A 13,439-nucleotide genomic window follows, 5' to 3' on the forward strand; every position below is an offset into this window, starting at 1 on the left:
TGTCTAAAGTAGAAGTGGAGGCTTCCACCCTTACGCCCTCTTTGTAGTGGTAATAGGATGGATTTTAATTGTGTTTCTGGATCTTCACAGAGGGCACCTAAGTCCATTATGGCAACCTACTAACATTACACTTTGGCTACTAACGACCTTAAAGCAGCAGTAGCTAACTAGTGGCCATGGGCCAAGTCTGGCCCTCAGACATGTACAATTCTTTTCTGATATGCATCTGTTCAAAAATTTGTTTTGGTCACTAGCAGTTGCAACTAGGATGACAGCCAAACACTCAAACTGGCAGGCAGTCCCAAAGCAACGTGTGCCCAGGCAGGTAGTCAGCTGCCCAGCTGGGTTTCGCTCAGTGGGCGCCACCCTCTGGCACTTGCTCTCTCCCTCACCTCCCCCCACTCTCTCTTTCTCTCTCTCTTATGGTTGGCCCACCTCAATCACTGTGGGGCTTGTGTAGGCAGGATTGCAAGATCTTTGGTAGGGTGCTATTTGGTTCTTGGTTGATACTAGTTATTCAAGGTCAAAGTGGGAGGGAGGGGGGTTCTGGATAGAGGAGCCTCAAGGAAGGCTGAAAGTCAGGATCCCCAAAGCATTAAAGGATACCTCCCCACACCTCCCAGTTCCTGCCCTGCCTATGATACAAAGTGCCCAGGGATGGTATGTGGACCCAAAGAAACCCTTCCAGATTCCTGCCAGCTGCAGGGAATGGGCCAAGCCTGGCAGAGTAGTGGGAATCAGGGAAGAAAGTGACCATTAGCATAATAAACACAACCATATACTGGTTGTGCCTGCCAGCCTGGCCCTGTGGTTCTCTTCTCCATCCTCCATTGTGGAAGAGGAAGAAGGAGTCACAACGAGGAACACAGACCTCATTTGAGTGCCCCGCCCTGAGGCTCAGATAGTTTAGGAAGGACTTCACCCCTATAATGTACATGTAGGCAAAACACACCCACTCCTATGCCAAAAGCATAAGCACTTGCTCAGACACATGCACGTGCATGTGCACGCACACACACACACACACACACACACACACACACACACACACACACACCAGATCCATCAGCTAGACAGCAAAGCCAGGTGTGCTTGAACCCAGAACACTTAACCTGTGCATTCTGTTGCTTTCATTATCATTAGAGACTGGTACAACTCCTGTATTCATATATTCTAGGCCTCTGACCTTCAAAGACTTCTGCAATTATTTAAGTAGGATTTCCCTTGTGCTTGGACAGTCTGGGCGTAGCAGGAGGTTGTCAGTATTTACCTTTGTCTGGAAGTTCAGGAGCATTAGGAGACTTACAGTATCCTCATATATTTTAAACCTTTTTAATTTTCGGTTAACACATTTTGAAAACATGCCAAGTCAAGGGAACAATCGTGGATGTGTTTTTATTTGTTTTCATTGGTATTGTTCCAACTTGGCGGTGTTGTTCCAAGTATTATTCTACTTTTAAATTTAAGTCTACTAATCAGGGTTTGCTGTGAAAAGTCACAGCTTTAAAAGATAATAATGTCTCTGTCTCTGTCTCTGTCCCTGTCTCTCTCTCTCTCACACACACACACACACACATACACACACACTACTGGGTCTTGCGGTATAGGTATTTTTTCTTCATCTCAATTATTCATACTTGTTTCAGTCTCTGAAGTTACATAAAAGCAACAACAGAAAACTAAAATGTTTGACATGGTCAGGCCACTAGAGGCTCACACCTATAATCCTAGCTACTCAGGAGGCTGAGATCTAAGGATCAGCCCAAGCAGACAAATCTAAGAGAGTCTTATCTTCAATTAACCAGCAAAAAGATGAAAGTGAGATTTGGCTCGAGTTGTAAAGCACTAGCCTATAGCCAAAAAAAAAAAAAAAGTCAAATTGAGAGTACAATGCCCTGAGTCCAAACCCCACAATCAGCACCACAAGCTTGAGAATGCATTTATCTGAAAGATAAATGCTAAATCTACAGTCCCATCCCACAAGCTCACCCAGAAAGCTGACAGATCTTTGGGCTTCATCTCATTGTCCACTGTCTGGCAGGATAGGCTGAGAACAAACAGCATTGGTCTGGCTGAGGCCACTCTGGTAGTCATCAATCAAGGACTGTGAGGAGGGATCCACGGTGCCTGGCTTGTCTTGAGTTCCAACATCATCCTTTACTTTCCTGAGATTGACTTTTCCTGACTTTCCCAGCAAAGCCATTAAAAAGGCCCAGGAGGAAACCAAGGGGGGAGGGGTCTTGACCTAACATCCCATGTACTAACGAGGGGATTGTCCGGGTGACAGGCATCTCGCACCGTGATCCACAGTGCAGATATCACGTTCCAAATGCTGGAGGACTGGCGGAATGTGGACCTGAGCAGCATCACCAAGCAAACCCTCTACACCATGGAGGACTCTCGAGATGAACACCGGAAGCTCATCATCCAGTGTAAGTTCCCACCAGGGACCAAGCTCCTTCCATTCTTTGTTTTTAAAAGAAAGGAAACAAAAACATACCTTGGTACATATGTAAGTGGTATTTCCACTCTATTTCTCTCTCCCCGGATCCTGCCTTTCTTTGTTATTCCTGATAAGTGGGCAGATCCAGGTGTGTGTGGGGGGGAGAGAGTTGGTTAATTGACCAAGCGGGACACATTATGAACACGCCTGGCACATTTGGGGGGCTTGCAACATCATGCAAAGGACCCTAGACGTGAGCCTGCCTGCAGACATCTCTTCCACAGTGGTACCCAAAGAATGAGAAGGAAAACTTCATGGAAGTGTGCCTAGAACTAGAACCCCCATCTAAGGTTGAGGTGCTAAGGAACAAATGCTTTCCCTGGGAGGTTCCTGTTCAAGAAGCTTTTCCCTTTAAGGTCTCTCCAAAGGCAAATGGAGCATCTGAAATGTTTGACCCTCCCTCCATGGGGCAGAGCTTCTTTCTTGGGTAACCTAACTCAACTCAGGATTATTCCTCTTTCATCCGCAGCAACACACAACCCACCTTTTTTCTCTGTGAGGAATGTTAGAGAATAAAAAAATCTTTGAGACATGGCGATCTGTCACCTGTCTACTCTGCCAGCTCCGATAAACGCACCAAAAGCATAATCTCTTTTACTCTGCACACGAAGGCCATGAGCCGCCCTTCTCCTGTCACCTCCTGAGAAACTTCATCCCTACAAGAGCTTTTACCCAGGTTCAAAATGGCTACAAAGTAGTCGAGGTGGGCCTTGAACCTAAGCCTAGTCTCAGCCTCACCACCAGTCGCTAGGGTTGCTTCTGTTGGCAGAGCAGAAGAGACCAAAAAGGTATGAAATGTAGATGAGTTTCAGAGCTTCAGGATCTTTCCAAGTGCTTTCCATCATGCTTCCTGTTCTGTTCTGCATTACCCATTTCCAGTTAGGAAGGCCAAGAGAAAACATGGCCCCAGCACCCTAGCCGCATGGGGCTACCTCTGATCCACCTGTCATCAGGACCTTCCAATGGGCCAGGCATGGATCAGGCATCCAGGAACAAGAGGGGAATAGAAAGCTACCTAGAGGCATCCAAGTCCTTAGCTCTGCCCAGCAGTTTCCGACTCAGTCCCTTCTTTCCCTCAGTACCTCTCTTAGAGAAGGAAAGGGAGCTGCAGACTAAGGGAAGAATGCAATCAACCAAGGGACATGGGCTGCAGCACTTTGAAGGTCATGACTGCCTCTTTCTCCTGTGAAAGAACTTTCTGGATGCTCTCTTAAAGTTCTCATCAATTCATAGCAAAATGGCGTCCTTGGAAGTTCTTTGATTCTTTCTTACTACCAGCTGACAGATTTGCCAACTCTACAGTATAAGAAGTCACCTTCCTGAGGCCCTGGGTTCAATTCCTCAGCATCACATAAGCAGAAAAAGCCAGAAGTGGTACTATAGCTCAAGTGGTAGAGTGCTAGCCCTGAGCTGAAAAGCTGAGGAACAGTGCCCAGGCCCAGAGTTCAGGCCCCACAACTGACAAAAAAAAAAAAAGAAAGAAAAGAAAAAAAGAAAGAAAAGAAAAGAAGTCACCTTCCTATCCTTTCATCCCATCCCTTCTATGATGTACCCCTAGCTTAGAATGCTTGACATACCTTAAGTTTAAAACATGTACTTTGGCACTTGAGCATGCTTATTGGAGTGAGTGTGCATGGATTCTTGCTAAGTGTATGGGGCTTGGGTGCCCAACGTACCTTGGTCTGAGCCTTGGCTCTAGTGCACCGTGACCCTAGTTTCTCTCTCTTGAAGGAATGTAGAAGGATTCAGTGCATATGAACAGTGCTTATGCATAGTATAGTAGCCCCGGGCAAGGGATGTAAGCACATGAGCCCAGCCATGGCTTGAATCTTGCTCCGGTGCTCTACTGTGAAATCTTTGGAAAGTTACTCATCTTTAAGTTGTTCCATCTATTTATCGGTAGGCTATGGAATAATAATAGTACTTCATTTCCTTCAATAAACAGCTGAGCATCTGCTCCATACCAGGTACTATTATAGATACTGGCCGTCACAAAGTGACCACGGCCCAGGTGTGCCCTTGTGACATTTGTGCTGCTAGAGTGTGCTCAACTCAGGGTATTTAGAAGAGTGTCTGGCACTTGGCAAGCATTCAGCCACTTATCTGCTGGTGTTTATATTGCACCACTATCCACACTATTGTCATTAACTAAAGAACTATAGGCCAGACTCAGCCAGCATCATGAAGAGAGAAAGAATCCTAAAGAAACATCCAGAGACCTGGGTTCTAGTCCCTCCCCCTATGACTCATTTCTTTCTGACTTTTAGTGGGTTGGTTAATCTCATTAAAATATAGCTGCTCCTCTACAAAATAAGAAAGATCAACTAAATGGACTTTTGAAGCCCATCCCTATCTAAGCGTTGGGACCTCTTATAGCAGACATGAACAAAGTAAAGCAGAGCAAGGCGGCCTGGCCTCTAAAATGGGAAGGAACCTGCTCTGACCAATGAAAAGAGGGGACATTTAGGAAGAGACATATACCATGGATTTAGATCCACTGTCTGATATATTTGTATTTACTATTTGTATTATTATTTGTATTTTTAGTGTATGTGTGTAGGACTGTAGATCTATGGTTTGGTGTATGTAGCATCACACACAAAAATACACAAAACACATGTAAGAAAAAATGTTTCCAATTAGAGGTGATTGCAGCCATGTATCTTATTTCCTGTGATGCTTTGCTATACAAAGCATTCTACACCCAATTTTCTGATTTGAAGATGCAGACAATTAGGAAGTGGCAGCAGCAAGGGCTTCATCTACTCAACAAACACTTATTAAGCACAGACTACATGCCAAGCATTGAGTGGCTGGCTCACCTGTACTTAATATGGTTGTGGCCCAGAAATAGTTGAATGAGCAGACTTTCCCCACTGACGGCCAGAGAGCAAGTACTTCTACCCATTCATTCAGGCAAGGACTTATGGGAAGAAAAGCTGTATCACAGATAATGCACTAGATAATAAAGATACCAGATAAGAAATTAACAAAGAAACTTAAAACTAGCTATAACCCGGTGTTATTAGAGATACAGTAAGGGAAGAGTAGAGATAATAAAGAGCTTAGAAAGTATAGAGGAGGAATAATTAAGTCAGATGGCATGGGATGAAAGGTTAGAAGAATTTCATCTCAGCTGGGTCATGAACTATAAAAATCAGGGTGTAATGGGGGGCCGGAAAGTAACATGAGGAAGCGGGGAGCAGACCTCAAAATGTTCGCAGGCATGGAGGATGAATCTGAAAAGCAAGTTTGCGTGTTTACTTATTTATAAAGCCTTGAATGTCCAGCTAAGTCTTTGGAGTTTTATTTATTCAAGTTTTTATTTTAATTAAAATTAGATTCCTCTGTTCCTTTAAGACGCACCCCTCTTTAATTGCAATGGTAGTGAGGCGTGGGCTTGTGCTTTCTTGACAGTATATCAAGAGTTTGACCACCTCTTGGAGGAACAGTCACCCATTGAGTCCTACATTGAGTGGTTGGACACCATGGTGGACCGATGCGTTGTGAAGGTAGGTGAGTGGGAATAGAAGGGGCAGCTTTGGGTCCTGCAGCCCATCCCTGGTCTTTGGGAGCCCCCCCCCAGCTGATGCAGGTGCCCCACAGTGAACTGGCTGGTGTTCTTTAGCAGCCCAGGGATCCAAGGGTGAGCCTGGTTCCAGCCCTGGGAGATCAAGGTGGGCCCCGATTCTTCGGGGTCAGCATTTCCTTTATAGACTGTGTACATTCAGCCTTTTAAAGTGTATCTTTGTTGCCAAAATAAAAATAAAAATAAAAAAAGTCAAAACCATTTCCTTACAGTCTTAAAGACCCATAAATCTGCCTGGTACTTAGTCAGTCAGTCAGTCATGGGGCTTCAACTCAGGGCTTGGACACTGTCCCTGACCTCTTTTGCTCAAGGTTAGTGTTCTACCATTTTGAGCCACAACTCCACTTTCAGTTTTCTGGTGGTGAATTGGCAATAAGTACCTCACAGACTTGCCTGCCCAGGCTGGCTTTGCACCTCAATCCTAGGATCTCCACTTCCTGAGTAGCTAGGATTACAAGCATGAGCCACCAGCACCAGCTTTTTCCTATTATTTTTCAGGGACATTAATAAATGGAAGATCAAGTCAACTACTATTTTGTTTAAAAAAATCATTCACTCTGTTTGTAGGTAGCTGCCAAGAGACAAGGGTCCCTGAAGAAAGTAGCCCAGCAGTTCCTCTTGATGTGGTCCTGTTTTGGTACAAGGGTGATCCGGGACATGACCTTGCATAGTGCCCCCAGCTTTGGTAAGGCCCCTCCAGTCCTCCCTACCTGTTCTCTGGGCTCCATAGTGTCATCCCCAGTCTTACTTGCTGTCTCTGAGGCCACAGAACACCAGTGTATAATGCATCTGTTCCGGGAGGGATACTGTTAGGACTTGGAGAGAGAAAGACGGAATTACACACTCAAGGTGAGGTAGCGAAGTATTCCCACCTGAAAATGAGCTCCATACCCAGAAATGTAACCTATCTTTTAAAAGGAGTCAGTAGCTGTGAGCCTATCACTAGATGTAGGCCTGTCACTAGATGTACCCTACAGGCTCTGCTTCTATAGGGCCATTGTGCAGAATTCTATTGCTGTGGACATCTCAAGACAGCATGGGAGGATGCCACCGAGTTTAGACATGTGCAAATGGACCAGTCAGCACTCATTAGTGGTTTTCTGCCCTCATTTCCCAAAATTGACATTTGCCTTTTCTTAAAAAACAACAAAAAATGTTCTCTAGCCTGATCTCTCTAGAAGAGAGTCTTTTGTTGTTTTGTGAGTCCTGGAACTTGAACTCAGGGCCTGGGTGCCATCCCTGAGCTTCTTTAGTTCAAGGTTAGTATGCTATACCACTTGAACCACAGTTCCACTTCTAGCTTTTTCTGTGATTAATTGGAGATAAGAGTCTCTCAGACTTTCCTGTCTAGTCTGGCTTTGAACCACGATCCTCAGATCTCAGCTTCTTGAGTAGCTAGGATTATAAGCATGGGCCACCAGTGCCTTGGCTTTAGAAGAGGGTTTTTTGTTGTGTTTGGCAGGGGGGGGGGAGTTGGTGCACATTTTCCCCATTATCTCACTATCCTTGAGACTTTCACTGCAACTCCCCACCTAACTTCTTTCTAATGTAACAGGGCTGACAATGTCTACCCAGTCTCTGCAGGCAGAAATCCAAACCACTAACCTGGTGAGAATGCGATCCTCCCTGTGAGGACATGGTTTTCTGCTTTTCAGCAGAGAGAAGGAAGTGTGTGTGTCACCATCAGCCAAGTGTGGTGTGGGACCCTGAAGACATTCACTGGACATTTGAAGTCCCAGCACTTGGCCCCCATGTCTGAGGCATTTCAGCAAAGTGCTGTTGATCAATTTTCTGGCTAATTGTTTTAACTGTCTATTTTACTTTGCAAGTGGAGATGTGGTTTTGTTCCTCATTATCTCCAATTAATCCAATCTGCCATAGGTTTAATTTGACACTTTTCCATTAAGTTTTTTTTAATGGTATTCTGCCATACTGAAGTGACAGTACAGTGAAACCCAAAAGCCCTAGGTTTTCTCAATTTTCCTGTCATTGAAAGCCTGTGTTTACTCAGTCTGAGATGCATTTTGCAGTGGAGTTCTTTCATCTCAGCCCTGAAAGGTCTCTGAGCCTTCCTGTGCCCTGGCTACAGATGGGAATTCTCTTTGAGCGGAGCGTGGAAATGTTCTGGTGACTGCTACCTGTGCAGTGCCATCAAGGATGGCTTTTGATGATTTCCAGTTCAACACAGTTAGTGTTAGCACATGTTACCTCTAAGTTCTGGAAAGATCATTCCTACATAACTGCTTTCACTTAAATGAATGGTTGAAAAAAAATCTCAAAGATCTCAAAAATCTTCAAAATCAAAGATACACACAAACACACATGCCCACCAAGTGAACATCTACATTTTATCAAAATCTTACTCTTCATTTTGCTGATATAAACTAAGCATTTGACAAACAACCTCCCACTAGATAGGGAAAGCAATTCGCTTCATATTACTCCGGGCAATTCATTTTTGCAGAGCTAACAGTCAAAGGGGGGTGGTGGAGGGTGGAAGGAAGTTTGGATAGTAGAACAATGAGAGTTTTTTGCCTGGGTTGAATTTATGACCGAGAAACTTGGTTCCACAGCATGGACTTAACTCTTTTGGAAATACACACCATTTTAGCATATACTGCCAACTCAGACAAATGGTAAGAAACAAAAACAAACAAATAAACAAGAAAAAGGAGAGCTATCAATTTGATTTCAGTTTTATGATAATTTTCAACCTTGAATGGGTTGAAATAATACCTGTCTCCAAGTCCATTTGGCAAACTCTCTGAAATGGCCCAGCTCATCGGACTCATTGTTGGGTTTTGCAGCTTGGGGTGATAGACAAGTTGAAAGAATTTGCAGCAAACAAAAGCCCAGCTCCCCCTCTCTCCCTGTATATGTCAAAGACCCAGTTGGTGGCTGTGTTTGGGTCATGTGCTCCCTGTATGAAAACAGCTAATTAGGAAAGAGAGCCCTCTGTTCCTAGCCCCCTCCCCCAGCCGCAAGGGCTGGCTCTAGGCTCCATATATGGTATAACTCCCACATGGCCCTCCGCCGGGTGAATGGCGTGAATGGTGTGGAGCCTCTGTGCCAGCATGGCGGGCTGACCATCACCATGATGTGTGAAAGACCACGAGGAGACCAGGGGCAGATTCGATCCCCTCTTCCCAGAACAGCCCCTTTCGAAGGTAGTTGACTCCTTCCTTCCCCTTAATTCCTTTTCACTAGTTGCTCCCTAATTCCTTTTCATTCAAAGAGCCTATACTGTGAACTAAAAGTAGCCAGACTTCCTTTCTTTGCTGTAAGCAGTGGCTTCTAGCAAACGTAGTCAGCAAAAGGTAGCAGGGAGTGGACTCTCAGTCTGGAGAGAGCTGAGTGAATGGAAGTTTCTATTTAAAAACACAAACCACATTTGCTGATGATAGCTTTGATTTCAGTTCATAGGCTGCCTGGGTCACACCCCTTCATTCAGGATGTTTTTTTTTTTTAATCAAATGTCCATTGATGTCACTGTTAGGAACATCTGGAAGGGAACATTTGTTCCTGCAAGGACTTCAGTGTAAAACCCTTTGGGAAACAACCCCAGCATGACAGCTGAGGGGGCACGGCTGCACATCGCTTCTAGGGTTCATTTTTTCCTGCATGCTTTGTTTTCTGGCTTAGTATCAAAGCTCACCCACTTGGGCAGGGCCTAGGTGGCCTTCTAGAATGCTTTTCTGTACACAGATGTCCTGACCTGGTTCTCTATTATGCAGAACCAGCTAAACTGCAGGGCCTTTCTGTTTACAATGTCACTCGGGGCCTCACCAAACACCAAGAGGCAGGAACTGCTTTCCTTGTATTCAGGAGAGGAAGCAGAGACCCATAGAGGCCGCACAGAGTGTCATCGTGGGCACTCCTGTTCCACTACCCTACCTCTTCTGCCTTTCTTCGGCTGAATAACAACTATAACAACACGTAGAAAGTGCCTCATAGACTTTGGACATAATATCAGGCGCCTTTTCCTCTACTTCTGCTATCTACCATGAGTCCCATTTCTATCCTCCATATGTTAGATGAGGATGTAAAGTTGGAACTTGAAGGACTTGCTTAAGATTAGACACACTAATGAGACAAGAAAGGCTAATGATTATTATTATAACAAATATGTAGCAAGCACATACTATCATTTGATTCTCATGATCATGTTACCTTTGCAAAGCAGGTAAAAATAGGTATAAAAAGGAGCTTGGAGAATATTCTTCCCCAGGGTCAAGGTGGCAAGTGGCAGAGCTCTGTTTTAAAATCCTGACCACAAAGTCTACACTTAATTACCACAATTACCCTGGTCTCATATGGATGGAAGACAATTTTTTTATTCACATTAGTGGTTTTAAATATATGGCTTAGCATTTTAAGCTGAAAAGCAATGAGGAAAAAGAGCAATAGATTGCCACAAGCAATAACAGATGCCAGAAGACAATGGAGTAATGTCTTTGAAGTGTTGAGAATAAAAACTGTCAACTATAATTCAAGAATGAAGACAACAGAAAGACATAGTTATACAAAGACTAAGAAAATTTAGCACCCACAGGTCTTCATTAAAAAAAAAAGAGAACTATTAAAGGATACATTTCAACAAGAAGAACAATAAAGTGACAGACAGGTCTGCTACGTAAGTAACAATGATTCTGTTATTGTTGCTGTGTAAGAAATTACTGCAAAGCTGAGTGGAATACAGCCATTATTTGATTATCTTAGTGGATTCTGTGGGTTAGGATCACATGGGCGTATGTGAGACTGTCCCAATGGTGAAGGAACCAGTGTCAGATATGGTCTAACTTCTTTTATACTCTGTTGGTCCAACCAGTAGTCACAGGCCTACCAAGATTTAAAGGGGTTACACAGATAACCCCCTCCCCAATTTTCAATGAAAGGCATATAAAGGACTTTGGGGGCCTGGTTTTCATATGAGAGAAATATGTAAATAACTTTAATTGACTTGTGATTGTAATCTTCAAATGGATCATTATGTGTGTTTTAAGAAGGTAAAACCAATTTGTAGGGGGAATAAAGCTAACAGTAATTGAAAGAGAATGTTCAAGGAAAAGTTAATGTCAAGGTCTTTGTTTTATGTAATACTCAATCATTTTAGACTTTGTTGGGAACTTTTGTAGTTTTATTATTTGATAACTTAAGTGATCATCACTAAGAGAATAGAGTTATACTTTATAGAGGAAAACATGGAAGAATATGAAAAATTAAGCAGTGGCAAGAACTGAAAAGGATTGGAAGTATAGAAAATAAATGGATAAATAAAAAACTCAAAATATAATGGCAGCTAAAATATATAATGGCAGCAAAAATTAATAATCACAGTAAATGAAAAAAAACTCTTCCCTCAAGAAACACTAGATAAAAATATTTTTACAGGTACATTTTCTTAAACTTACAAGAAACAAAATTCTTAGTTTTTGAAAAGAAACATGAAAATGTGAAAAGTTAGGATCTAAGAGAATAATAATGAAGAATGAAAGCAATCATTCTTGCCTCATTCTTTATGTAGCTAGTCTCAATTTCAATATTGACAAGAACAGAGGAACAAAACTGTGACTGAACCATATGTTTTTTTGATGGATGAAAGGTTTGAAGTAAAATGCTAGCAATGTTTTAAAATAAAAGACAGTGCCCTGTTGATCATGATCAACAGGGGCTGGGAAGGTGGCTCAGTGGTAGAGCACTTGCCTTGCATGCCTGAGGCCCTGGGTTCAATTCCTCAGCACTACATAAGCAAAAAGAGAAAAGCTGGAAGTGGCGCTGTGGCTCAAGTGGTAGAGCGCTAGCCTTGAGCTGAAGAGCTGAGGGACAGCGCCCAGGCCCAGAGTTCAGGCCCCACGACTGGACCCAAAACACAAACAACAACAACCAAAAATCATGATCAACAGGTCTATGCTAAAAAATTCAAATATGATTCAAGATCTGAAAAGCTGCTAATTGACATAGTAAATTAATAAAGGAAAATATGATCATCTCTCTAGATACAGAAGAGAAGTATTTGATTGCCATTTAGCTCTTAAGTATGATTTTTTTTTTTTTTTGGTCAGTTGCTGGGCTTGAACTCTGGGCTTGGGCGCTATTCCTGCGCTCTTCAGCTCAAGGCGAGCGCTCTACCGCTTGAACCACAGCGCCACTTCCAGTTTTGTAGTGGTTTATTGGAGAGATTCTCATGGACTTTCCTGCCCAGGCTGGCTTTGAACCGCGATCCTCAGATCTCAGCTAGGATTACAGGCGTGAGCCACCGGCACCTGGCTCTTAAGTATAATTTTTAAAAAACCTCTTGGCAAACTAGGAATAGAAGAGGATTTGTTTAGTATTAAAGAATATCCAAAAACTCTGCAATATGCATCATATTAAATGGTGAAATTTTAGGATGTATCCCATTTAAGTCATGAAAAAACAAATTCCTTTAAATACTATTTAATAAATAAACAGGCACTAGAGATCTAAACCAATCAATAAGAAAACACAAAATTGTCTATGCATAGATGATTGTCTATTTATGATTGCTGATAAAGGAAAGATAATTTACAAGCTAGATTCACAATAACCATTCAGAATAGCAACTTAGACTAAAAGATACCAAGAAATAATTCTATCAAAAATTATTTTAAGATCTTCAGGGAGGAAAATTAAAGGCTATTTAATACTTCATGCTCATGTTTGGAAAAAATTCGACCTCAAAAAGATGTGAATTCTCTTCATGTTAACTTATAAATTCAATGAAATGTCAGCCTAAATTTTAGGATTCTTTTTCTCTTTGATTTTGATAATCTCTTAAAATACATATGGAAAAGCCAAAGTAAACTAGTAAACACATTATAGATGTAACAAAGAGCAAGGTATAGGAGTTGCTTACTGGCAGGCAAGTTTATTATTCAGTAATCAGTGTGGCACTCTAGCAGTGATGGGCAAGGTTAATCACCCCTACTCTGCTAGCTCATTTCCTTGTTATTCTCGATTTCCAAATAATGTGCCCATTCTGCTATTGCTCAATTTGTCATTTGCAACTTAAGTTTTCTCCTTGTACCAATTCAGTTCGTGGAACTGCAACTATCCTAGGGATGACAACATTCAGATTTTAAATGTCTGCCTAGCAAGTATATCATAAATAAAGCTAAAATATAAAAGCCAGAGTTAGGGAGAATGGATTTTGCAACACATATGAGTATCAAAGGGTTAAAATACAGAATACACAATAAACCAAATACCATCAATGACTGGAGTATTTAAAAGACTGTAACTCCAATGACTGGGAGTAAGGCCAAACTGATAGAGCACCTGCCTAGCCAACACAGAGATCTGAGTTTGAATCCCAGTATCACCAAAGGG

The 13,439-nt window shown here is 42.5% G+C and overlaps 1 protein-coding gene across 3 annotated transcripts in view; it reads left to right on the plus strand.

Annotated features, from left to right (window-relative positions):
- Positions 1–13,439, plus strand: part of Rfx4 (regulatory factor X4) — a 143,122-nt gene that overhangs the window by 100,881 nt on the left and 28,802 nt on the right. For all 3 annotated transcript variants that reach the window (XM_070014441.1, XM_070014443.1, XM_070014442.1), the window contains 3 exons: positions 2,288–2,432; positions 5,921–6,015; positions 6,660–6,777. In XM_070014441.1, the coding sequence (XP_069870542.1) occupies positions 2,288–2,432; positions 5,921–6,015; positions 6,660–6,777 (358 nt within the window). The remainder of the gene's footprint in view (positions 1–2,287; positions 2,433–5,920; positions 6,016–6,659; positions 6,778–13,439) is intronic.

Source organism: Dipodomys merriami, unplaced genomic scaffold (genome assembly GCF_024711535.1).
Source record: "Dipodomys merriami isolate MVZ:Mamm:240054 unplaced genomic scaffold, mDipMer1.0.p SCAF_97, whole genome shotgun sequence".
Lineage (NCBI taxonomy): Eukaryota > Metazoa > Chordata > Mammalia > Rodentia > Heteromyidae > Dipodomys > Dipodomys merriami.